This window comes from Notothenia rossii, assembly GCF_949606895.1.
Source record: "Notothenia rossii genome assembly, chromosome: 5".
Classification (NCBI taxonomy): domain Eukaryota; kingdom Metazoa; phylum Chordata; class Actinopteri; order Perciformes; family Nototheniidae; genus Notothenia; species Notothenia rossii.
In genome coordinates this window covers 89,278,531-89,306,046 of record NC_136903.1, presented here as the reverse complement: position 1 = coordinate 89,306,046, position 27,516 = coordinate 89,278,531, and the positions used below count along the sequence as shown (strand labels likewise).

Sequence of the window (27,516 nt, the reverse complement as noted above, 5' to 3'; positions counted from 1 at the left end):
GAAAAGGACGAAGAAGGAATACTCCGGTCCAGAAACAGGCGTCCAGTTCTTCTGAAAAAGGTCCAGCATTGATCCAAAAACTATGAACTCCTGGAGATTTCTAACACAACGTCTTCCCTCCGAATAAAACTCGTTTTCGTATCGGATTAATGGTACATAAAAATATGATTACAATTTATTTTGATCGCTAAGAGATTTTAACAAAGGTTGTAATTACACGAAAGACACATTTAAATCAAATGCACATTATTAATTGATTTACATACTGTGCCTTTCTCACCATATTGTACAAATAGTATTTGTTCCCATGATATACTTTGCAGGACTTGTCTCTCAATCATTTCAGTCATTTCAATGCAAGATTCTCATGCAAGGTAAATGTTTGTTGTTTTTCATGTATTGTGTCTTGATATCTGTCTATGGTGATGTTACTCATGGAGCTTCTGTGATGCAAGTCAAATTTCAGACTTGATCTGACCATTAAAGTATTATCGTATCGTATCGTATCGTATCAAACTTCCAACATGAAAAGGACAAAGAAAGAATATTGTGGTCCAGAAACAGGCGTCATGTTCTTTGAAAAAGGTCCACCATTGATCCAAAAACAGTTCCCTGTCATCATTGAGTTGAGATCTACCTACCTCTGCATGAACAGGTGAACTCCTGATGGTTTCTAACAGGACGTCTTCCTGCTGTCCTCCCTCTGAATAAAACTTGTTTTCTTATCGGATTAATGGTACATTCAAGTATGATTAGAGATGGGAAGTAGGTGAGTACAAATACTTCGTTACTGTACTTAAGTAGCTTAATTTTTCTGGTATCAGTACTTTACTCCACTACTTATGTTTCTGACAACTTTTTACTTTTACTTCTTACACTTCGAACACAAATACCTGTACTTTCTACTTCTTACATGTTGAACTCAAATACCTGTACTTTCTACTTCTTACATGTTGAACCCAAATACCTGTACTTTCTACTTCTTACATGTTGAACCCAAATACCTGTACTTTCTACTTCTCACATGTTGAACACAAATACATGTACTTTCTACTTCTTACATGTTGAACACAAATACCTGTACTTTCTACTTCTTACATGTTGAACACAAATACCTGTACTTTCTACTTCTTACATGTTGAACCCAAATACCTGTACTTTCTACTTCTCACATGTTGAACACAAATACATGTACTTTCTACTTCTTACATGTTGAACTCAAATACCTGTACTTTCTACTTCTTACATGTTGAACACAAATACCTGTATTTTCTACTTCTTACATGTTGAACACAAATACCTGTACTTTCTACTTCTCTCATTTTCCAAACAGGCTGGTTCCTTTAGTTTGAATGTGTGTTTGGTGGCGTGATCATTATTATTTAGAGTCATTGCGTGCCTATTGATTTGAACACGATCCGTGTATCCATCATTTCCTGGTCTTCTCTAAAGAAGAGGGACCAATGAAAACGTTGTCATGTTGCCGTTGTTCAGCATGGAAACATTCATTAGCTAACAATGAAATTATTGTTCTATTAATATAAAGGGAGGTCAGGTACTCTTTAAAACAGCTGCTAGTTATGGGTACTTTTTACTGAAGGACATTTCAAAGCCTCTTTACTTTTACTTGAGTAAAGAATTTTATTCAGTACTTCTACTTTCACCAGAGTATTTTCAAACACGAGTATCTGTACTTCTACTTGAGATTGAATTTATTTTGATTGCTAAGAGATTGACATGCGTCATGTTCTTTGAAAAAGCTCCACCATTGAACCAACTTGCGGTCTACCTAGCTCTGCATGAACAGGTGGAAGTTGGCTCTGGTGAACTCCTGATGGATGGTTTCTAACAGGACGTCTTCCTGCTGTCCTCCCTCCGTCCCCCCCTCTCTCTTTCCTCCCCCTGATTTTCCTCTGCTGGGGGGAGGCTTTATTTCGGGGGTGTAGGTGAAGGTGAAAGAGGTCCGATAGATCAGGCCGTCCGATCTGATGAGAGCCAGAGGAACGGTGAGGACTCGACGAAGACATCTCCATCCGTCGCTGAACACGGAGATATCAGGAACCACGCAGAGCAGAGACTGGGGAGACCTGAGAGGAAAACAGAGGTCAAAGAAAGAGTTTTTATGAAACAGCAAACATTTCTTTCAATGTCTTAGAGGTCCGAAATGAGGTCTGTGGTTAACATAAGCTGAAGAGATGTTAACGTTTTGGTCTGTTGAGCAAAAAAGGTTAGGGGCCACTGTTGAACAATTCAAAATATGTCACTAAATACCCAACTGGTGAATGTGCGAAACTTCTGTCTCATGGTTAGAGTTTCTTAGCAGTGATGACGCGTAACCATACGACCAATATGTAGTTCGTTAATAGCATTACATTAGCTCATAAATACTGCCGATTGCATTCGCCCTTCAAAATTATACAGTGGTGTTAATATATGGGGATTATGCTTTTAAAGAAAATGAGTTGTTGGCCAAAAATCCGGCAGGTTTTAATACATTTTCCAGCTCAAAATCCATACCGGAAATACTGTTGATTCAACTAAGAAAACAGGTCTTTACTAGACTTTTCAAAACAATTTATTTCAGGAATTAAAGCTGCCGTTCATCCGTTCTCATGTTGGTAAATTGCCAATTTGATCAAAATCTCTGCATTCAGAAATCCTCGACTTTGGTGTCCGGAGATCTCCGATTGTCTTGTGTCTTGACACTGTATTTACTACGGATAACACAACAGATTGTTTGCCAAAGGGATTTCAAAGTATGCCTGTTTCGCCTTCTTTAAATTAGTTGTGTAGTTATCATTCTTGAAAAGCATTTTGAGCTGCATATCTTGTATCAAATAGAAATTACATTTACCAATATTTGTTTGGTTCTAAAAGAAGAAGATGAGAAACATTTCAACAACTTGGACGCAGAATGTGCAAAGAAAAGTGATTTTGATTATTATGTTCAATAATCTGCCCTCCTGTTGACTTCTCTGAGACTCTGCAGGATGCAACAATAACAACAACGGTGAGAAAATAAACTAAAGCAGATAATTACACGCCACAGACTAAACACCGCTGTGTGGTTGATATGAAACTCTCGTGAGCAGCAGATACTTTTCAAAGCCCTCTTATACATTCCTCGCTATATATAAAGGTATTTCATTCAAACCTCCACTTCTCCTGTGGATTGCGTTGCGGTGAAGGATCCAGTTTCTAATTGGCTGCAGCTTCTCGTACAAACAGCACATTGTGGATGCTGTATAAATACGGCTTTCCTCTCTCTGCTGCTGATGGAGGAGTATTTGATCCTGACTTTCGATGCCTCAGCACTTTGCTGTGGGGTCTGAGGTGCTTTCTGACGTCAGAGAGGCTGTTTTGATCCACGATGCGTCACATGAGATTTTGAGAGGGGGGCGCCTGAATCTCAAGTTTCTGTAACTCACAGTAAGAGAGACGATCGTTGCCCGAAAGCTCCTCGAAGTGCTTTGAATAAAACCTCCTTTATGCTTCTCGGGGCTCTCGAAACGTATGAATACAGGCACGTTTGGAGAGTTAAAGTCATGACTGTCGAGGATATTTTTTGTCAAACTTGTTGGAGAACTGGTCGCCTTCTTCGCCCAAATCAAGTCTAGGAGATTCGCGCACTAACAAAGCCACGGCAAGAAAAAATAAAGATGTGAAAATCAAAAAAAGACGCTGAAATGATTAGTTATTGAACTATTTTAGTAATTACGATAATCAGGTTATTTTCAAGCAAACTATAAAAAAAAAACACTTGTGACAGCTTTTCCATTAGTAATTGTAAACTCGATATCTTTGGGTTTAGGTCTCTTGGTCAAAACAAACATTTGAAAGACGTTAGGACTCTTAGAATACAGGAATATAGGTAAATTCATTAAGTTAAACTCAGTCAAACTGTTTGGGATGTTATGTGTTATCGTTGTTCAGCGGGAACAATATCAATAGAGTTCGAATTTTAGCAATCCCTTGCGTAAAAGTCAAAGATTTTTTAAACTGAAGTCATTTGACCGAGCTGTAGTTCCTTTATAGCCCAACATTAGCCACCTTTAGCTTAGCGGTGATGACGTGAAGTCATGTGACCGTGCTGTAGTTCCTTTATAGCCCAACATTAGCCGCCTTTAGCTTAGCGGTGGTGATGTGAAGTCATGTGACCGTGCTGTAGTTCCTTTATAGCCCAACATTAGCCGCCTTTAGCTTAGCGGTGATGACGTGAAGTCATGTGACCGTGCTGTAGTTCCTTTATAGCCCAACATTAGCCGCCTTTAGCTTAGCGGTGATGACGTGAAGTCATGTGACCGTGCTGTAGTTCCTTTATAGCCCAACATTAGCCGCCTTTAGCTTAGCGGTGGTGATGTGAAGTCATGTCACCGTGCTGTAGTTCCTTTATAGCCCAACATTAGCCGCCTTTAGCTTAGCGGTGGTGATGTGAAGTCATGTGACCGTGCTGTAGTTCCTTTATAGCCCAACATTAGCCGCCTTTAGCTTAGCGGTGGTGATGTGAAGTCATGTGACCGTGCTGTAGTTCCTTTATAGCCCAACATTAGCCGCCTTTAGCTTAGCGGTGATGACGTGAAGTCATGTGACCGTGCTGTAGTTCCTTTATAGCCCAACATTAGCCGCCTTTAGCTTAGCGGTGATGACGTGAAGTCATGTGACCGTGCTATAGTTCCTTTATAGCCCATCATTAGCCGCCTTTAGCTTAGCGGTGTTGACGTGAAGTCATGTGACCGTGCTGTAGTTCCTTTATAGCCCAACATTAGCCGCCTTTAGCTTAGCGGTGGTGATGTGAAGTCATGTCACCGTGCTGTAGTTCCTTTATAGCCCAACATTAGCCGCCTTTAGCTTAGCGGTGGTGAGGTGAAGTCATGTCACCGTGCTGTAGTTCCTTTATAGCCCAACATTAGCCGCCTTTAGCTTAGCGGTGGTGATGTGAAGTCATGTGACCGTGCTGTAGTTCCTTTATAGCCCAACATTAGCCGCCTTTAGCTTAGCGGTGATGACATGAAGTCATGTGACCGTGCTGTAGTTCATTTATAGCCCAGCATTAGCCTCCTTTAGCTTAGCGGTGATGACGTGAAGTCATGTGACCAGGCTGTAGTTCCTTTATAGCCCAGCATTAGCCTCCTTTAGCTTAGCGGTGATGACGTGAAGTCATGTGACCAGGCTGTAGTTCATTTATAGCCCAACATTAGCCGCCTTTAGTTTAGCGGTGGTGATGTGAAGTCATGTGACCGTGCTGTAGTTCCTTTATAGCCCAACATTAGCCGCCTTTAGCTTAGCGGTGGTGACGTGAAGTCATGCATACTTGTCAACCCTCCCGATTTTCGCGGGAGACTCCCGATTTCATTGCCCTCTCCCGGTTTCCTCCCGGGGTCATATTTCTCCCGCATTTCTCCCGATTTCTGACAAAATCAGATTTACACAACAAGACTGTTTCCACTCGGACTTTAATACAGCTACACCATTGTTTGGTTTCCATGGTAACACGTCTCTTTAGTAGCGCGCGCAACTCAAAGTCTGAGAGGGTGAGGCAGATATTCACAGAAAACAGAACAAGAATCGACAACTACTCTACTCTCTGCTCACTCCTTTCCTGTAAAATACAGGTCCAGCCCACACATACTGTATGCTCCATCAAGGACAGTGCTTCAGGCCACAAGGCAGTGCACTTACAACTACAATAAGCATGTTGATGTTAATCTAACAGCTCCGGCGATCCACTAGCCCCCCCCCCCCCCCCAATTTTGCATTTTGAAATGCTCCCGATTTCTGAGGTCTAAAGGTTGGCAAGTATGGTCATGTGACCGTGCTGTAGTTCCTTTATAGCCCAACATTAGCTATTTACTTCAGAAATCCTAAAGTGGTGTTAATTATTTTCTGCACGAATCCAAAATCCAATGGGTTGGGCGACAAAAATTGGCATCCCTGCAGCACTGTATCGTATTGTTACATATTTTTGACATGTTGTGACATTTCACGAGTTATACATTACACTTATTAGCTGTTCCTGAAGGCATCTTTTTTATCGTGTTTCCAGCAGGACAGACATAACTGCGAGTCTGTTGTTCTTTATTGAAATTCCTCAACAAACAGCAAAATAGCTACTTTCAAATCCTGGGACAAATGCAATATCATTTGGGTCGAACGTGCTTGGTTATGTAATACTTGGTGTGGAAGTGCCACTTAATATGCTATAAAACCAACTTTTATGAGCATCCAGCTCCACCTGAGCAGTCTCACTTAAATTAAAATAAAACTTTAATTTGCTCTTCGTGCTGCGGTGGTACACCTGGTGCCTCTAAAGCAGCACGTCACAGTCATAAATAAATAAAAACAGGGACTAGTCTCCGTAACTGATTGTTAAAGCAAAAATCCCTGTAACTAATCATGCAATCTTACATAACTGCAAGACTTGGCTGACGGTCAACTTTTGGATTCAGAGGAAAAGTTCAGACTCCATAAAGTTATCCCTTTATACTGTATGTACTCCCTAGTGTTTACTGAAGGAACGTACTGAAGGAACGTACTGAAGTAACCTACTGAAGGAACGTACTGAAGGAACGTACTGAAGGAACGTACTGAAGGACCGTACTGAAGGACCGTACTGAAGGAACGTACTGAAGGAACCTACTGAAGGAACGTACTGAAGGAACGTACTGAAGGAACGTACTGAAGGACCGTACTGAAGGAACGTACTGAAGGAACGTACTGAAGGACCGTACTGAAGGAACGTACTGAAGGAACGTACTTAAGGAACGTACTGAAGGAACGTACTGAAGGAACGTACTGAAGGAACGTACTTAAGGAACGTACTGAAGGAACGTACTGAAGGAACGTACTGAAGGAACGTACTGAAGGAACGTACTGAAGGAACGTACTGAAGGAACGTACTTAAGGAACGTACTGAAGGAACGTACTGAAGGAACGTACTTAAGGAACGTACTGAAGGAACGTACTGAAGGAACGTACTTAAGGAACGTACTGAAGGAACGTACTGAAGGAACGTACTGAAGGAACGTACTGAAGGAACGTACTGAAGTAACCTACTGAAGGAACGTACTGAAGGAACGTACTGAAGGAACGTACTGAAGGACCGTACTGAAGGAACGTACTGAAGGAACGTACTTAAGGAACGTACTGAAGGAACGTACTGAAGGAACGTACTGAAGGAACGTACTTAAGGAACGTACTGAAGGAACGTACTGAAGGAACCTACTGAAGGAACGTACTTAAGGAACGTACTGAAGGAACGTACTGAAGGACCGTACTGAAGGAACGTACTTAAGGAACGTACTGAAGGACCGTACTGAAGGAACGTACTGAAGGAACGTACTTAAGGAACGTACTGAAGGAACGTACTGAAGGAACGTACTGAAGGACCGTACTGAAGGACCGTACTGAAGGAACGTACTGAAGGAACGTACTGAAGGAACGTACTGAAGGACCGTACTGAAGGAACGTACTGAAGGAACGTACTTAAGGAACGTACTGAAGGAACGTACTGAAGGAACGTACTTAAGGAACGTACTGAAGGAACGTACTGAAGGACCGTACTGAAGGAACGTACTGAAGGAACGTACTTAAGGAACGTACTGAAGGAACGTACTGAAGGAACGTACTGAAGGACCGTACTGAAGGACCGTACTGAAGGACCGTACTGAAGGAACGTACTGAAGGAACGTACTGAAGGAACGTACTTAAGGAACGTACTGAAGGAACGTACTTAAGGAACGTACTGAAGGAACCTACTGAAGGAACGTACTGAAGGAACGTACTGAAGGAATGTACTGAAGGAACGTACTGAAGGAACGTACTGAAGGAACGTACTGAAGGAACGTACTGAAGGAACGTACTTAAGGAACGTACTGAAGGAACGTACTGAAGGAACGTACTGAAGGAACGTACTGAAGGAACGTACTGAAGGAACGTACTGAAGGAACGTACTGAAGGAACCTACTGAAGGAACGTACTGAAGGAACGTACTGAAGGAACGTACTGAAGGAACGTACTGAAGGAACCTACTGAAGGAACGTACTGAAGGAACGTACTGAAGGACCGTACTGAAGGAACGTACTGAAGGAACGTACTGAAGGAACGTACTTAAGGAACGTACTGAAGGAACGTACTGAAGGAACGTACTTAAGGAACGTACTGAAGGAACGTACTGAAGGAACGTACTTAAGGAACGTACTGAAGGAACGTACTGAAGGAACGTACTTAAGGAACGTACTGAAGGAACGTACTGAAGGACCGTACTGAAGGAACGTACTGAAGGAACGTACTGAAGGACCGTACTGAAGGACCGTACTGAAGGAACGTACTGAAGGAACGTACTGAAGGAACGTACTTAAGGAACGTACTGAAGGAACGTACTTAAGGAACGTACTGAAGGAACCTACTGAAGGAACGTACTGAAGGAACGTACTGAAGGAACGTACTGAAGGAACGTACTGAAGGAACGTACTGAAGGAACGTACTGAAGGAACGTACTGAAGGAACGTACTGAAGGACCGTACTGAAGGAACGTACTTAAGGAACGTACTGAAGGACCGTACTGAAGGAACGTACTGAAGGAACGTACTTAAGGAACGTACTGAAGGAACGTACTGAAGGAACGTACTGAAGGACCGTACTGAAGGACCGTACTGAAGGACCGTACTGAAGGAACGTACTGAAGGAACGTACTGAAGGAACGTACTTAAGGAACGTACTGAAGGAACGTACTTAAGGAACGTACTGAAGGAACCTACTGAAGGAACGTACTGAAGGAACGTACTGAAGGAACGTACTGAAGGAATGTACTGAAGGAACGTACTGAAGGAACGTACTGAAGGAACGTACTGAAGGAACGTACTGAAGGAATGTACTGAAGGAACGTACTTAAGGAACGTACTGAAGGAACGTACTTAAGGAACGTACTGAAGGAACGTACTGAAGGAACCTACTTAAGGACGGCTGAGAGGTAGGCATACTTGTACCGTTTTAGCTACAAGTATTTACCACTTTTCTGATTCAAATTTGATCTTAAATCAGTAAATGTTTTAAGTTTAAACCCAGGTGTTTCCAAAAAAAATTCTGGCTCTGACTAAAAGGAGGATGATGGTTCAGATGTCTATGAGTCGTTCCCCAAACTATGCAAAATATTTTATTCAAATTAGTCTATGAGGCCCAAAGAACTCCAATATTTCAAAGAAAAACTTCAAATATTGTCTGAAAAACTAATTGAATAACAACATCTCTCCCATTATCTTGATAGAAACGTGAAGCAAGATATAAACGACTGTCAGACACAAAGTATTTTCCCACGTTGCCCCGGGCTTTTAAAGGCAGCCAGACCACAAGCGGTCAATAAAATATAATAACGTGTTGGTCTGTCTGCAGGTAATATCGTAGTGTATTCCCTCCTATTGGTTTCCGGGTCCGTATTTTTGTTTGTTTTCTGGGTATTTTCGAAGGTCTTTTGACTTCAAAATATTTTTGACTTCAACATTTTTCACATTCTCGCTGTTTCCTGTTGACTCACTTGAACATGGTCTCGGCCTCGCTGTTTCCGAACCAGACTTTGAGATGAGAGCTGAAGTTTTCTCCGTAGACTTCCAGCATGGCAACATGTCCCCCGCCATTCACCTGCAGTAACACACACACGTTGTTTTATTTTCTCATAGTCTTTAGGATAAGGTAAGGTAAGTTTATTTATACAGCACACTTTCAGACACAGAGGCAATTCAAAGTGCTTTACATTATCATTAACACTTAATAAGAAGACAACAGAAAGGAACACACTAGATGAACATGATGAAATAACAGATTCATGAAAATCGAGATACAGAATGGTTTTCAAACAACATTGTAAATACGGTAGGTGCTAAAACAAGTTAAAAGTCTTCTGGATAGGCAGCTAAACAAAGTAGAGTTTTTAGCCTCGATTTAAAAGAACTCAGCGTTGGTGAAGACTTTACGTTTTCGGGAAGTTTGTTCAATTTTTGGGGTGCATAAAAATTAAAAGCAGTGTTTGGTTCTGAGCCAGGGTGCAATTACTAAGTCCCCGATGATCTCAGAGCTCTGATTGGCTCGTAACAGAGAAGCATGTCGGACATATAAGCTGTGTCCCAATTCAGCGGCCGCATCCTCCTGAGGATGCATTCGAGACCGCATACGTCACTTCCGCCAAACGAAGGCTGTCCCAATTAAAAAAAAAGACAAGACTCCTCCGAATGCGGCCCGCAAATGCAGCCTTCTTTCCCCAGATTTAGAGGATACATCTGATGTACACTCCGCGGTGTGACATATCCCAGGATGCAATGGGTGACGGTGACGAATGAGTTTTAAAAAAAATATATGGCTTGTAACGTCCCATCAACGGCTACAACGGTTTCAGCTGGATTCGTTTTTAAATGTACTCACCCAAATAGTAAACGACATGAAAGAAAAGTAAACCTATTTAATTTGTGTATTTAAATATACGGGCAATTGGAGATGTCTTCTTTATATTACATACATAAAATAATATGAAGTGAAAATATGTCTAAACCCTGTTTGGTTTTCATATTGTTGGGATTCATTATAAAGCAAATTTATTTATTTAACTGCTTTTGTTATACAAATCTTACTGCAACAATTTTGTTTTGATAGGGAGCAAGGAGCAGACTGCGCAATGTATCCAGATGCGCGGGGAGAATGAAGCCCTCTTCACGGGGGCCTGTTGCGACCTCGGGAAAATAATTTAAACATATTATATAACACCAAAATAAGTACAGCTAGATCTGACTCCATATTGAACAGTTTTGAAAACAGTTTTGAAAACTGTTTTGAAACAGTTTGAAAACAGTTTTGAAAACAGTTTGAAAATATTTTGCCTAGGGTCAGAAATTATTACCGGCACTTGTGACTGCAGCTGGTTGCTAGGTGATGGGGGCGGGAAAATGTAGGGGTAACTGCCGGTGACGTACAAGGACATGCTCCGTAGACCGTCTCATTTCGCAGTCCACGGAGGACCCAAGCTGGGTCCTCCGCGGACTCCTCAGGAGGACCCAGCCTCTGAATTGGGACACAGCAATACTGTATTGGGGTCCCAAACCATTTAGTGCTTTCTAAGTTAGCACGTTCCATTAGTTGCAGTTTTTAGGGTTTGATGTTTGGAACTGAAATCTATAAAAACCTAATCCAACACACCCGATCCTCCATAGCTCACCTCTAACCCGCAGATGACAGGAAACGGAGTGACAGGAGTCAGGATGCAGGAGGATCCCTGATTAAAGGTGAACTCCACCACCTCCACACCGATGATGGTCCAACAGGAACCATCGTTTAGACCCACTTTGAGGGGGTCCGTCAGGTTGGGGGAGGCCTGGAGAGAGAGGGGGGGTTAGAGGAGAGGAGAGGAGGAGGAGAGAAGGAGGAGAGAAGGGGGGGTTAGAGGAGAGGAGAGGATGGAGAGGAAGGAGAGGAGGAGGAGGAGGAGAGAGAGGGGAGGTTAGAGGAGGAGAGGAAGGATGGGGAGTTTGATGAGGAAATTAAGGAGGAGAGGAAGTTTGAGGAGAAGGAGGAGAGGAAGGAAGAGAAGGAGAAGAAGTTTGAGAAGGAAGAGAGGAGGTTTGAGAAGAAGGAGAAGAAGGAAAGGACTTTTGAGGAGGAGAGGAAGTTTGAGAAGGAAGAGAAGAAGAAGAAGGTTGAGGAGGTTTGAGAAGGAGGAAAGGAGGTTTGAGAAGGAGGAAGGAGGGAGATAGAGTCTGACCTGGTGCTGTATGATGTTGTCGTTGGATAAACACAGGTAAGCGTTGGGGTCGTGTCTGAACTGAAAGGCACATTTATGGAGCTGAGACACCGGCTCGTCCACGTCCAGGAAGGCGTGCTGTTTGTTCACCTTACGGATCACCTGGAGACACAAGAACACATTCTAAAAACCCTCTCATTCAGAAATCTCATGAATATTAATGAGTAATCCTGAAGTCACCTCTTTCATAATCATGTAAAAAACGCTAAATAATTGCTGTCAAATCAGACAGGGGAGAGTATTCAAAGTCAAAGTGAAAACACCTATGGCCCAATGATGAGAGAATCTGATAACGCTAATCGGGCAATCTGTCAACTTCCACTAAGAAGATTTACTCATTTTGATATTTTAGCGTAAGAGACAAATATACTTTCTTACACTCGACAAATTCAACAAAGTAACTGATACCACATATGTTCCTCATATCGTGCTGATCTCAACATTTAGCTGAGACCGCTAGCAAATGGTTGGGTGAAGCTGTATGGTCTATATAGCACTAGGTGGTCTGCACAAAGAACAGCTTCTGGTATCTCTGGACCTTGAGATCTTTACTTTGCTGCACACAGAATATAAAGAGCTCATTAAAGTCTTTCCCAAGCTGCTGATCCAGCCCATCGTTGGGGTTTCACTCAGCGATCTGCAGCCTCTGAACACGACCACTGGAAGAACTGCTCAAACAAACGGAGCAGAAAAAGGCCTCCGCTGCAAAAACACGGAGAGGCGTGTATAGGTTTACGTTCAGCAGACACTGAGCGTGTTTTGACAGCAGGAGCAGAAAGAGTCAGCTCAGCAGCGTTTGTCTAAGTTTAACTTAAAGACGAGGTCGGGCTCAACGATAACAGCAGTTTTTGGGATTAGCAGGTTGGGTAGCAGCTGCACATCTGTGAGAGATACAGCCTGAGAGGGGGGGTCATCAGACGGGCTTATGCACTCCTCTGCAGCTCATAAAGGAAGGTTGTTGATGCCACTACTGCTTTTTTAAATATTTGTTAGTCAAAATTCTTAATAAATATCGTTATCTACAAGCGTTTGTTTTCATATCTCAGAAGAGACGATGACGAAATGTCCCATCTGTGAGGAAATCAACGTGATGATTAAAAACTAATCTTCGAACAAAATGTCTCTTTTGACTAAACGTTTGTTCATGTAAACGAGGAGATGACATTTTGTTGGCTCTTCACGAATTAACCCGTCTTCATAGCTAAATGTGTTGATGATATTCTTCATAAAATAGAGAGAGTTGATAGTTGTCTTTACACACACCTTAATCTCAGATAATCCCATAGATATACCTAAAATACATACCTTGTTAACTTCAAAACAAATGTTCATTTCCCACCATTTAAAACCAGTTTTGACCGTCAGATGCCGCTGCTTTTTATTTGCAGACGCTAACTAAAGCTTCAGGTATCGGGTGAGTGTGTGTGTGTGTGTGTGTGTGTGTGTGTGTGTGTGTGTGTGTGTGTGTGTGTGTGTGTGTGTGTGTGTGTGTGTGTGTGTGTGTGGTTTGTGTGTGTGTGTGGTTTGTGTGTGTTACCATGGGTGGCAGAGCGACTCCTGACTCACTGCACACTAACTGGACCACACAGCCGTAACAGATGAAGCCCTCGCTCAGCACGAAGTCACCATGGTCATTCCGCTGGTCCTCCACTGGAGAGAAACACACACACACACACACACACACACACACACACACACACACACACACACACACACACACACACACACACACACACACACACACACACACACACACACACACACACACAAAGACACACACACACACACACACACACACACACACACACACACACACACACACACACACACACACACACACACACACACACACACACACACACACACACACACACATTTTATAACATCTTTTCACACAGAAAACTTAAATTTGTTTCTATCTTGGAACACTTTTCTACCAACTTTGCGTGTGTGTGTGTGTGTGTGTGTGTGTGTGTGTGTGTGTGTGTGTGTGTGTTTGTGTGTGTGTGTGTGTGTGTGTGTGTGTGTGTGTGTGTGTGTGTGTGTGTGTGTGTGTGTGTGTGTGTGTGTGTGTGGGTGGGTGTAGTGATAGTAGAGAGTGCAGCTGGATGAATGACGGAGGTTTGGGTTTAGGTGGTGGGAGGTCTGTGTGTTGAATAAATAACCTCACAGACCTTTCCAGAGGTGTGTGAGGAGACACTGCTCACACACACACTGACTGTATATATGCTCACTGCTGACTGTAAGGTAATGTCATTGATGCCACTTTTCATCCCTGTTTAAGTGTATTTTAAAACACTAAGAACTCCAGATTTACAGATGTCAGATAAATGAAGAGTTAATGTTCAAACATGTCTGAAATTGTCTTGTACTCATCCACTGGCGATCTATTTATTTTTCTTGGCAGCTTCTCTTATCGTAATGGGGTTGGGAGGAGCTTAAGTCTACCCATCATGCATTGGGACAAGAGGGGATTTTTAGGTATACACTACGCTCTAATAAAAAACTGTATTGCATTATTATTATTATTATTATTATTATTAACGTTCAGTATACAAATAATTATTGAACATAGGGAGCAGAGTCTTGGCTATTAGGTCAAGGTGAGAGAGAAGCTGGAAGTTGAACTTTTGATACAAGCCAACCCATATAGACGACATTTCAGCACTTCTACGGACATGTATATTGTTGAAATACTGGCCTGTATTTATATTAATATGCCAAAACTGATATGTGTGATAGTGTGTAAAGAGCGAAAAATTAAATTTTGAGTCACGCTCAATCTTAAAGGGGGCTATTCTGCTGATGTTCAGGTGTATATCAGTATGTAGTGTCTCTACTTTAAAGAGTCCTCTCCTGCTGATGTTCAGGTGTATATCAGTATGTAGTGTCTCTGCTTTAAAGAGTCCTCTCCTGCTGATGTTCAGGTGTATATCAGTATGTAGTGTCTCTACTTTAAAGAGTCCTCTCCTGCTGATGTTCAGGTGTATATTAGCATGTAGTGTCTCTACTTTAAAGAGTCCTCTCCTGCTGATGTTCAGGTGTATATCAGTATGTAGTGTCTCTACTTTAAAGAGTCCTCTCCTGCTGATGTTCAGGTGTATATCAGTATGTAGTGTCTCTACTTTAAAGAGTCCTTTCCTGCTGATGTTCAGGTGTATATCAGTATGTAGTGTCTCTACTTTAAAGAGTCCTTTCCTGCTGATGTTCAGGTGTATATCAGTATGTAGTGTCTCTACTTTAAAGAGTCCTCTCCTGCTGATGTTCAGGTGTGTATCAGTATGTAGTGTCTCTACTTTAAAGAGTCCTCTCCTGCTGATGTTCAGGTGCATATCAGTGTAGTTTCTCTACTTTAAAGAGTCCTCTCCTGCTGATGTTCAGGTGTATATCAGTATGTATTGTCTCTACTTTAAAGAGTCCTCTCCTGCTGATGTTCAGATGTATATCAGTATGTAGTGTCTCTACTTTAAAGAGTCCTCTCCTGCTGATGTTCAGGTGTATATCAGTATGTAGTGTCTCTACTTTAAAGAGTTCTCTCCTGCTGATGTTCAGGTGTATATCAGTATGTAGTGTCTCTACTTTAAAGAGTCCTCTCCTGCTGATGTTCAGGTGTATATCAGTATGTAGTGTCTCTACTTTAAAGAGTCCTCTCCTGCTGATGTTCAGGTGTATATCAGTATGTAGTGTCTCTACTTTAAAGAGTCCTCTCCTGTTGATGTTCAGGTGTATATCAGTATGTAGTGTCTCTACTTTAAAGAGTCCTCTCCTGCTGATGTTCAGGTGTATATCAGTATGTAGTGTCTCTACTTTAAAGAGTCCTCTCCTGCTGATGTTCAGGTGTATATCAGTATGTAGTGTCTCTACTTTAAAGAGTCCTCTCCTGCTGATGTTCAGGTGTATATCAGTATGTAGTGTCTCTACTTTAAAGAGTCCTCTCCTGCTGATGTTCAGGTGTATATCAGTATGTAGTGTCTCTACTTTAAAGAGTCCTCTCCTGCTGATGTTCAGGTGTATATCAGTATGTAGTGTCTCTACATGTCTCTATGCTTTAATGTTCAAAAAGCTCTTTATTTTTCTCACACTGCCTGTGCTGCAGCACCTCTTTTCACCCTCTGTCTGAAACCAGAGCCCAGTCTGCTCTGATTGGCTGTTGGAGCGCTAGCCAATAGAAGTACGAGTATGTTACTTTGCTATACAACACACTACAGCAGTGGTCGCCAACCGGTCGATCGCGATCGACCGGTCGATCGCGAGTGTGGTGCGGGTAGATCGCGGACCGTTAAAAAAAAAGTAACAAAAGAAAGAAAAATTAAATTAAAATAATAATGTTTGAAAAATACGTTTTTAGATGTAAACCTATCATCCACCACCCCATTAGCAGGTGCCACTTGATTGACGTATATTTGAGACACCTCAATAATATAACATTAACCGTGCTTTACGTGAACCTCATCATGACACAAGAGACGACGGCAGGACTGTAATTTCCCGTGTTCACTGAACGCAACAGAGGCAAGACACCAGACCAATCAGAGAGTTGCATGGAAATACACGTGTGCTTGTGTCATTCAAGCTCGGCTCTGTGTGTGTGTGTGGCGATAGCGCATTTAGTGTGATAGAGAGGGAGTGAGAGAGAGAGGTACCGGTGCTAGCGGGGACCGTGATGTTAGCATCTGGTTAGCTAGCTGCACTAACGGACATGAGGAGCCGTTTCCACAACAAGCTGGAGGAGAGTCCTCTCCTGTCAGACTGAGGGGCTCAGGTGAGCTAAAGGACTCTTGAGTGTTTAGAACCGTTTTATCACAAATTATTCAAAAGATTATTTCCGCGGCACACCTTCATATGATCATTATAGTTATACAAACAATGAGAGAATAAATGAAAAAAAGGTATGAAATAGCCTACTATATGGCCGTAAAACAAGAATACAGTTTAATGTGATTTGTAAAATATCCATAAAGAAAAAGAAAATCTGTTTACAGTTCTGTTTCATATGGGTGCTGAGAGAGGTATCCATAGATCTCTGCATGTTGCTCTCAAAGTGCACCAGATTGATGCTTTCAACTTCAATATTTAAAAAAAAATCTTCCCGGGGGAGAATCCCCCCGGACCCCCGTTGAGGTCCGCCCCCCAATAGCACTTTACCCCTGTCTATATGCCGTGAGCTGATTATGGAGCCTTCATTGTAACAGTAATTCAGATGCAATTAGCCTATATAAAAGACCTCAAATTGGAAGCATTGTCTGGGCCGTCTTTTTTCACTCAATTCTGCAATAGGTAGATCTTGCCTTTCACCTAGGCCGAGGTCGGGGATCTTGGGCTTAAAAAGGTTGGTGACCACTGCACTACAGGAAAAGGAAAACCCCAAAAGCTTAATAGGGCCCCTTTAAGGAAAATTCTGGATTATAAAAAATACTTTTGATCGTCAGATGTCAAACAGTCAATTCATGCATAGACTGACCACAATATGACCTTTATAGTATGGAATAAGTGAATGTGTGACTAACATATAACACACAGACACACACACACTCGTACCCAGCGTGATGGTGAAGGCGGTCCACTGTCTGGCGCTGGCGATGAAAGCTCCTCTGTCCACGGAGAGGTAACGCGTGCTGACCGTCTGAGAGCGCAGGCGGTTAAACAAAGCCACTCTGGAGCACGACGAGATACACACTACACACACACACACACACACACACACACACACACACACACACACACACACACACACACACACACACACACACACACACACACACACACACACACACACACACACACACACACACACACAGAAACACAGAAACACAGAAACAGAGGGATACTGTAAGGACTGACTCACAGGCACACACATATTTAAACACACACCACACAGGGTCTCAGAGTTACATTGGTTTTCTGCCTGCAGGAATGTGCATTTTATTGGATGAACATCGGAGCATCATTTGCATCTGGTTACACACACACACACACACACACACACACACACACACACACACACACACACACACACACACACACACACACACACACACACACACACATTCAAACTGACACATATTCAAACAGGCGGTTGAAGGTGTGTGTATACTTTCGTTATTTTTAAACATATTTTTTGTGTATTTTTCCGTGTATGTGACTCAATGTTCTTTCTTCTTCTTTCTTCTAACATTTTTTTTAATAAAGAAACTGTCTGTGGACATTTGTCGCAGATTTTCCTGCCTACATTTTAAAAACATAAGTAATTGTATGGTACAATTGCAATGCATGTCTGTCTCAAATTAACTGATCCAAACAAACGGGGGACCGGCCAACATTTTAAATATCCTCACTTAGTCTTTACTGATAGTAGGTAGTTTCTGTTGAGGCTTAGGGGACCATGGATGTTTGATTATTCCATATAAATGACATTTATAAAATACATTTGTAACATTATGCTTGGTGCGTTGGTGATTAAACTCACGGTCAGCGTTCTTCATGGACTGTCTCTTCTGCGACGGTTTGGAGATAACTTTGATCATCCGGCTCTGAAACGATCCCACTTCCTGTCTGTTTCCCAGGAAGAGCCTCAGCAGAAGGCAGAAGTGTTTCCTCTTGTCCTGGTCGGAGATGAACAGGGACTTGGCCGAGGCGAACATCTGAAACACAGAAGGAGTGCGAGAATACACACACTGAAACTTTATTTAAACAAAGTGGAGACAAAGACATCGCCTTGGAATTAAGAAACTGGGATGGACATTTTTCTGTATTTGTTCAAAAATAATTTCAACATAGCACAGTTCACACATTATAACACGTAACACAATGTGCTTTACATATAAATTACATCTTATAATAAATAAAAGCAATGCACAATATTATATATACGACATTCACTATCCTTAAAGGTTTATAAAGCTTACATATAACCAGTAACCATTGAATATATATATCAGAAAATACTGAAATATCCTAAAATATCCATCTCAGTTTTGCAAAGTCGTAGGTGATGTCTTCAAAGGTCTTTTTTCAGTCAAAAATCCAAATGTTTTAACTTGAATATGATGAAATACAGAAAAAAGCTGATATCTACATAATGAAACGTAGAAAACGACATTATCTCAAGTTTTTGCACGAGAAGGAAATCATCGATAAAGCAATTATCAAGAAAAGGTGGCGTTTTCTTTCCTGTGGATCGACTATTCGCTGCAGCTCTTCTCTTCACAGCGATGTGTGGGTCTTGTTTTCTGCTTGAGTGAAGGAGGAGGCCAGTGAACACACACGGTGTGTTTACAGCAGCGTCGTTTTCCTGTCAGACACGACTGTTTGTCGAGTCCACAGTGAGAGTAATAAAGAGGCGAAGGTCTGTCTGGGTAAACAGACACAGAGCTGTCTGTCGCTCAGACACAACAGATCTGAGGTCAGCAGCCGTTTATCATCCAGAGCCGGCCTATCAGCTGTTGCTCTGATTTAAGAGCCTCTATTAACAAGATTCACAGCTTGACCTTTATTCAAGGGGTTTAAGTTATGCTCATTTTCAGGTTCTACTGTGACATGTCTGAAAAAGCTCTTTATTGTTCTCATACTGCCTGTGCTGCAGCACCTCTTTTCACCCTCTGTCTGAAACCAGAGCCCAGTCTGCTCTGATTGGTTAGCTGGCCTTCTCTGTTATGATTGGTCAACGGCTTAGAGATGTCCCGCTCCTTAGCCTATCATGTACAAGGTGTTGGAGTGCTAGCCACATGTCACTATGTTCAGGAAGTAAACAAAGTGCGTGGGAGAGGCAACTTTGGGATTTTAGCCTTTGAAGACCATTTACATATTTGCTGTCGTTATGAATCTGGTTTCATCCACCGCCAAGGACAAATACAGGGACACAGATACAACAGATCTCGTTGTTTGGAGAGGAATTTGGGGGCTTGTTTAACCGGGACAAAGGCCAGTTTGAATTTCCAGTAAATTGGGCCCTCTGTCATTGAAGGAATTTGAGAGACAGGAGGAGACTTTGTGGACAGAAACAGTCAAACACAGAGGACAGGTATGTGCATGGCAATACATCAGATAAAACACACACACACACACACACACACACACACACACACACACACACACACACACACACACACACACACACACACACACACACACACACACACACACACACACACACACGGCTCTCACCCTGGAGTTGGGCTGCTCGTTGAACACCAGTTTGTAAGCGTCAGCCTGAGACTGGCTGGTGTTGTCGAGACACAAAAAGCCACAGACTCGATACACAGCGTCTCCATGACCTGCCGCTGGAGAGAAACGATGATAAATTAGGATAAAAAGCAACGATGGAAGGATGAAGATGAAGGAACAGAAGGACGAAGGGAGGACGAGGAACGTAGAGCTTCTCGAACCCTGATTCAAAGAGATGTATCGTTCAATCTGGGTTTGAAATGCTCTACCTTCCTCTTCCTCCTTTCAACATTTTTACGTCTCCAGTTAATATTTGTGTGCCTTCACCTTTCAGGTGGTTCTGCATGACTCTCCATCCCGGACCGCTGATGTAAACACAGGGAGGAGGACAGAAGAACCTGTGGGGCGAGAAACAGTGCAGACTTTAAAGAACATCAGCCGTATGGTGTTGGAGATGTTGGAAAGACTTAAAGGACATATCATGCTGCCCCGAAGAACTACCAACGTTGATAAATAAAGTATTTCTGATTCTGTTACAGATACAAGCGCAAAATGGTATGAAATGATATCCACTTCCTGTCTGCTAGGTCGAGGAACAGACATTACATATTTACGTAGCTTACAACCAATTCAACATTACGAAAGTAAGTTAGCTAGGTGTTGGCGAACACTAGTTTAACGTTTTGATACCGTTCAACTTATTTGGCTAACAAATCAGAACGATTGGCCTTGAAGAAATTCGTTTTTGTCCGTAAAACATGTGTCAATGTTCGGAAGATACATGTCCAATATATACTTTGGTGACTATGCGAAATAATCTTTAATAATCTGTGATCATTTTCAATTCTCCTTCCAGCCAATCAAAGCAAAATGTGCTTTTTTGGGTTAGCCAGCTTAAAGAGATAATGGAGGGTTTCAGATGGAGGGTAAACGCATTAAAACAAACTGTGTGAGAACAGAAAGCATGTAAACATAATCTAATAGAAGACAAGCATAATTTAGATACCTTGAGGTAAGGGTTTGAATGCAAGACTTTACAATAAGTGGATCATTTGTGTTAATATTACTTTTATTTCCGTGAGAAATCAAAACACTTCTCCTATCACTGCCTATCTCCTACCTCTTGTAAAGACTGGTACTAACCCTGAGTTATAAATACATTTGAAATGGTTGCATGTTTAGGGTTGGAGTTAGAAACACAGAAGGTCAAACCTCTTCTCGTTGCCGTAGGACTTCTGGGCGACCTTGGCGTGCAGGATGGTGACGCTCTGGTCAGCGTGAGCTTCTCGACCCGGTAATTGACAGCTCTGATAACTCTGATCCGCTCTCCTGATTAGACAAGAAAGCTGTCAGTCACAAACAACCAGGAATTATTGTTTTATTTTCATGTGCCTGATCCTAGTGGCCAACTCAGGTACTGCACAAAAACAAACATCCACTCCTGTAAATGGGGCGAAGCCTGCGAGCTAGTTCAGGCAGTCAACTCGAGCACTTATGCTGCATTCATACATAACGCCCCTTGCCACTCTGCAACCAACCAAACAGAGTCTCCTTAATATGCCGCTCTATTGAACCTGCCAGATCTCTCTCTATGCATTGCTTGCTGCTGCTATTGCTGCAGCTACCTCTACGTCGCTGCTGCTTGCTGCCCCACCACCACCCAAGCTTCCACCCCAGCTTCCACCTGTAGGCTTGGGGGTTAGTTATTCGATCATCACTCATCGTGCTATGTATATCTATGGAGTGATGATGCCCGAGCCTAGTCGCCAAACTTAACTATATGCTGCTTCTAATAAACATGTTAAAAAAACACGTGAGTTGTCTGACTGAACTGTTGAAAGTAAACCTGAAATCGCACACACACGTAATCATTAATCTTCGTATTGCATGAATGAAGATGTCTTACTTCCGAGCTCAGAAGGTAAAGCACAGTCTGCCTTAACGTCTATTTAACAAAATAACTGACTATTATTTACAATTTGATCATCATGCTGTACTGAAGAAGACTTGAACTACAGACTGAGACCATAAACTTAACAGAAAAAGGATTACTGAGGTGATAAATCAAGCATAAGTAAGGACATTTTCTCATGGACTTCTATGCCATTTTCGCAACCGGTAAAGTAGCCCCCTGCTGGCCATTAGGAAGAATGCAGGTAAAAGAAATCTCTATATTGTTAAATACTGTAAATTACATTATATTAGATTATATACCTCAAGTGAATGTGAAGTGAAATGTGCTCACTAAACTTGAATATAGAAAATAAATATACAAACTCCAGTTAATGAACCCAATCTTTAAACTGAACCACACCGGAGTTTCTAAATCAAATAACATGATGGAAAAAACAAGTGTGATAACCACAAGAGTGTTAAAAGAGAATATTTGATATATGGCATCAAATTAAACTGACTACTTCTCAGCTGTATCTGCGTCACAGACAAGTGAAAGTGGGTAAAGTGGTTCTCCTTCTTGACAAGGCTATAAAACCACTCAGAGTAAACATCTCCAGACACTCAAGCATTTCCATAATGGACTTCGTAGCGGTGACATAAATAAAGACATGCCAAGCATAGTTTCCGATGGTCACACTGCATTAATGACACATTGAAAAATAAGAGGGTTATTTTTATATCTTGAAAGTGTTCTGGTAATCTGACTCAGTGACACCAGAGACACAAAGGAAGTGAAATACACAAACAGACAATGGCATGTATGCAGAAAATGCAATCAAACTGGCCATACAGTATTTGCATTATTTTACAGCAGAATAAATGTTTACTGTACCAGGAATCCTTGTGGAATTAAGTGATAGAGAAATGTTACAGTATCTTATTCAGAACTTGGGTTGAGTAGGGTTTCACGTTTGCTTTGGTGTACCGGTGCATGACAAAAATGAAAGCTATTACAAAGAATAGAAAATAAAATGCACGAGAAAAAGAGAGAAATATAATAACAATGTGTTCAGCATATCTAAATTACAAATGGAAGGGCAAGAGACATATTTAAAAATTTTAGTATTTAGTTTATGTCCAAATATTATACAGTGTCCTCACAGCGGCTCTCTCTGACAGCGACTTTGTAAACGCTTTAAGTGTCGGGAACATTTAATTCCAATAATCCAGAAATCATGTTATATTTAATATTAAAAAAACTCAAATGTCTCTTACCAGGTTGTCGTGCATTGCTTTACTTCATCACCACATGTGTTTATGTGTTATCCCGCCTAAAGGTAAATGCTGGTACTTTAAACTTGGGATTTTGAATGTGATAAAAAGCATTACAATTTTTAACCGATTGACAGCACTAATTTGCTTTTAACTGGAAACTTGTGCCAATAAATCACGTTTCAATATTTAAATGGATTAACAGCCGTAGTGTTTTTGTTTCCTGGTTGTTAACTCTCACAGAGGTTCATGTATTCAGAGCCGAGCGACGACTCCTTGTAAGGAAGAAAGTCTGCGGACGAATACTGAATGTGTTGTTCGTTCAGGGGTCAGGGGTCACACTCAGCTGGGTGTGTGTGTGTGTGTGTGTGTGTGTGTGTGTGTGTGTGTGTGTGTGTGTGTGTGTGTGTGTGTGTGTGTGTGTGTGTGTGTGTGTTCAGTCACCAGAGTGGCAGCAGAAGTCTAAATTAGACCTTGTCCTTTTCAAAGGTTAGAGGTCAGTGTGTCGGGAGTTTAGAGCTTCTGGCATTTCACACCGGGAACACAGAATGGACAGAAAGAAAGAAAAAGGGAGGAAGGGGTGAAGGAGGAATGAAGCGAGAGAAAAAAACGCACTTTCACCTCCAAAAAAGTAAATCTTCAGGGCCGGAGGTTGAGAGTTGAAATGACTACAATCATCTTAGTTTAGTTAGAGAGTGCGGCTCAACAGGTGTTCATTTAGGGACCAGCACTTCAACATATTTGGCTTTTTTGAAGCTTATGTTCTGCCGTTCTGACTAGATTTCCTGGTGGTTGATTGAACTTATTCTAAGTTAATTTGGATAAAGGGTCATCTAAATGAAATGTAGTGTAAAAAACACAGCAGTGGAAGAAGTATACAGATCCTTTTCCGCAGTGAAAGTACTTATAACTCCTAGAAAAATACTCTCCAAAAGTAAAAGTCCTGCACGTAAAAGCAGGAGTGGGATGTAATTAAGCACAATTATGAAATATTACAAAATGGAGGTCGTTGAACTTTACTTGGTTATTTCTATAGCTGCATCTCACTTTGGTTAAATTCATTCCTTGCGTCGTTTCCCTGCGTTTAGTCCCTCCCACCAGGGAAGCATGGAGAGACGCAAGGAAACCACGAGAAGCAGGGAAATTAGTTTTAAGAGCAATGGGACGTCCTTTCCTCCGGAGCGTCACGTGAAGCGACGTCCGTTTGTGAGGACTCCGCACAGCTGATCGTCTGACAGCAGCCAGATCAGTGCATGCGCTGCATCGTCCAATCAGTGAGCCATACACAGTAAGGGGGCGGGGCGAGTGCCTGAGGATTTCACCGGAGGATGGTCTGGTAGTTCCTCGATTATCGCTCCTCCGTTATCACTCCAAGATCCTCGATCCTCGGTCCTCCGGCATAAATAAGGCCACTGGGACGCTAATCAAGATGGTGCAGACAAATCAACTTCCGGTGAGACCGAGACCGAGGAGCGAGGAAATGAAAAATAAGAGAAGTGAGATGCACCCTCTCTCTCGATCTGGCGACCCCGATAAATGATCTCCTGACCCCAATACGTTAAAATCCACTGATTTAGAACAAAGAAGACTAAACCAAGATGTACTTTTGGAGACATCTTATTGGACATTTTCTCTCAACCCAAAATGTAATCGCCTTGCTCAAAACAATAACAAAAGACGGTGTGGTGGATCATGGGAGTTGTAGTCTGGTAAGGATTCATTCAATGTTCAAGCGGTAAAAACTGTGAATAAAGCAGATTGATGTCTTCATCGTTATCTGGTTAAAACAGGTAAAACGCAACAAGATGTATAAAGTGTGTATGATACAAATGTGGTTTAAAACTGGATACAAAGTCAGTTTATGAAAAGCTCAAAGTGGACGACACCGTTACAGGAACATTTTACAACTTTTAAAACTACACAAACTCTACAAAATATATAACAAAGATCTAGTCATCTTAAGACATATTAAAGCGGAACTTCTATATAATATTCCTTTAAGTTTAGCCAAAGTTCCCAATAAACAACTACTCTTGATTCCTATACCACTCATTTCACCTGAAGTATATCTGATTTTACCTGCCTCCTTCCAATCCTACAATTATTTTGTTTCTCATTACTGCACATATTTTATTCCAATTCTATTTCTACGATTTCAATCATATTCAATGTAAAAACTGCTATATATTTTTAATGTTATTATAGTTTACTTCAAATAGTTTTCTATCTGTGTTTTTTATTTTTATGTATGCACCACAACACCAAGTCAAATTCCTCGTACGTGTTAACCTACCTGGTAATAAACCTGATTCTGATTCTCTCAGACTAAAACAAAAGGCAACCGTCTGCGTTTTAGACGTCATATCAGGTAAATCTGCTGAGCAATTTAAAAAGGCGCTTGAAATATCATTTTGATATTCCAACTGTTTGTACCATGATGCATGTCCTCTGGTTTTAAGTTTCCTCTGCGTGGATTTTATGTGTTTTTCCCAATCCCTCCTGCAAGAGGCTGCTGTTTATTGAGTTATATTCAGAAGTACAAGAAGTACTCGGCTTTCAAGTAGAAGTAGCAGTAGTGAATTCAAAAAAGTGTGTAACAAGTTAAAGTACTGCACTTAAAATCTTCCTCAAGTAAAGTACAAAAAGTACTGGAGTCAAAATGTACTTCAGTAGCAAAAGTATAAATACTTATTATGAATAAAGGCCCTCCCATCAGTATCAGCTGATTGTGAAAACATTTCAAAAGGGAATACATTTACTCAAATATTGTACTTAAGTGCAAATAAAGGGTATTTGTACTTTACTTGAGTATTTTATTTTAATGCCAGTTCATACTTTTATTCTACTCCAATTAAAACGGGAAATATTGTACATTTTACTTTTATTTCTGCAGCCTTAGTTACCATTTACTTTAGAAATAAAGATGTTTCTGCTCTGATTGGTTAGCTGGCCGGCTCTGTTGTGATTGGTCAACAGCTTAGAGATCTCCCGCCCCTTAGCCCATCACGTACAATGTCACTATGAGTCCAATGGGGGAGTTTCAGGCAAGGATTTGAGCTTTTGCAGACCATTTACATGCACTAAAACCTATAACACACTACAGGGAAGGGAGAACCTCTATAGGGCCTCTTTAAGTTCTATTTTGAGTTACTTGTACTTTATCTGAGCATTTTTTGTTTATCTCCACTACATTTAGCAAGTAAGTGATACACTTTTTACTTATCTGACAGTTTAAGCTATACTTAACATATTCATAATCTATTATATACCGACAGATATCCAGCAGCAATACAGTTATTACAAGTAGCGCCACATGTACCAGCTGTGATGAACACATTAAAGCATCCATAATCATAATCCAGTCATTTAATATATCATTTTTAAATTAACCAAATACTTTTCTTTTAGTACACTTTAGGCACATGTTTATGTCAAAACTGTAGTTTTTTTTGCCTTAGTAAGATTTTGAATGCAGGATTTTAACTTGTAGCAGAATACTTATTACACTTTGGTATTTCTACTAGTGAAGGATCTGAGCATTTCTTCCACCTCTGCTCGCTCCCCGTTGTTCGGAATTTAAAGTGCATGGGGGTGTGGTCTCCTCCTCCTCCACAAATACTTGTCCTCCTGCAGTTTTAATACCTCCTCACCATCCCTGCACCTCCTCATTCCCGCAGTGAGCAACACGGAGGAGAAGCACGAAGAACAATCACCGTTTGGGATTCAGTACCTCTGTTAACCCGGGACATTGTGCGTGTGTTTCGGAACTTCTTGGAGCTTGTTTCCCCGGTCTTACCTGTCCCATCCTCCGGCCAGAAGCGACCCCAGGTGAGAGAGCGGATCCGGGGCAGGGGAGAGGGAAGCCGGGTACAGCAGAGAGGAATCCGCCTGGGAGAACCGGGGCGAATCTGTCAGAAAGAAACTTGTTGCATGAATTATTAGACTTTAAGTGCATGTTAATTTCATACGAGAAGCCTATGCAGGATGAGATGTTTTAACGTTATATGTGTGCAGCCTGCAGGAATGGATGCTCCTCAGTGGAGATGCTTTGCAGGGTATTAAACCGGACTTAATTTTATTTTAACAACTTTCATGTAGGGCTAAAGTTAACGATTATTTCCGCTTATAATACATTTTTGTGTCTGAAACAGCTGACCTCATTAGTCAGAATCAAGAGTATATTTTCAATCAAGGTGTTAAACCATCGTTTGTTCAATCTTTTTAGAGGTAAAATGTGATGCTTTTCATTGTCAAAAATTATGATACGAACTTAATATATTTTGATTTTTGTTTCTTTGAGGGTTGGGAAGTTTTGATCAGGGGTTTTTTCTTTTTTTTGGTCATTATTTGTGAAAATTATTGGCAGATTTACAACAAATACTGGTGCTCGCAGCCTCTAAATGTCT

General features: G+C 41.5%; 2 protein-coding genes across 2 annotated transcripts in view; one reads left to right on the top strand and one right to left on the bottom strand.

Moving 5' to 3' along the window:
- Positions 1-1,632: 1,632 nt before the first annotated feature.
- rbpjl (recombination signal binding protein for immunoglobulin kappa J region-like) overlaps positions 1,633-27,516 on the bottom strand; it is a 33,669-nt gene continuing 7,785 nt past the window's right edge. The window contains exons 3-13 of the mRNA XM_079684955.1: positions 26,907-27,018; positions 21,155-21,271; positions 20,270-20,340; positions 19,943-20,058; positions 18,246-18,420; positions 17,318-17,455; positions 13,317-13,429; positions 11,741-11,881; positions 11,198-11,353; positions 9,530-9,633; positions 1,633-2,087 (exon numbers count right to left, since the gene is read on the bottom strand). Of these exons, the coding sequence (XP_079541081.1) occupies positions 1,790-2,087; positions 9,530-9,633; positions 11,198-11,353; positions 11,741-11,881; positions 13,317-13,429; positions 17,318-17,455; positions 18,246-18,420; positions 19,943-20,058; positions 20,270-20,340; positions 21,155-21,271; positions 26,907-27,018 (1,541 nt within the window). The 3' untranslated portion in view covers positions 1,633-1,789. The remainder of the gene's footprint in view (positions 2,088-9,529; positions 9,634-11,197; positions 11,354-11,740; positions 11,882-13,316; positions 13,430-17,317; positions 17,456-18,245; positions 18,421-19,942; positions 20,059-20,269; positions 20,341-21,154; positions 21,272-26,906; positions 27,019-27,516) is intronic.
- The window catches only part of matn4 (matrilin 4), a 39,474-nt gene continuing 38,735 nt past the window's right edge, over positions 26,778-27,516 (top strand). Inside the window, exon 1 of the mRNA XM_079685002.1 lies at positions 26,778-26,938. The gene's annotated coding sequence lies outside the window, so the exon portion shown is untranslated. The remainder of the gene's footprint in view (positions 26,939-27,516) is intronic.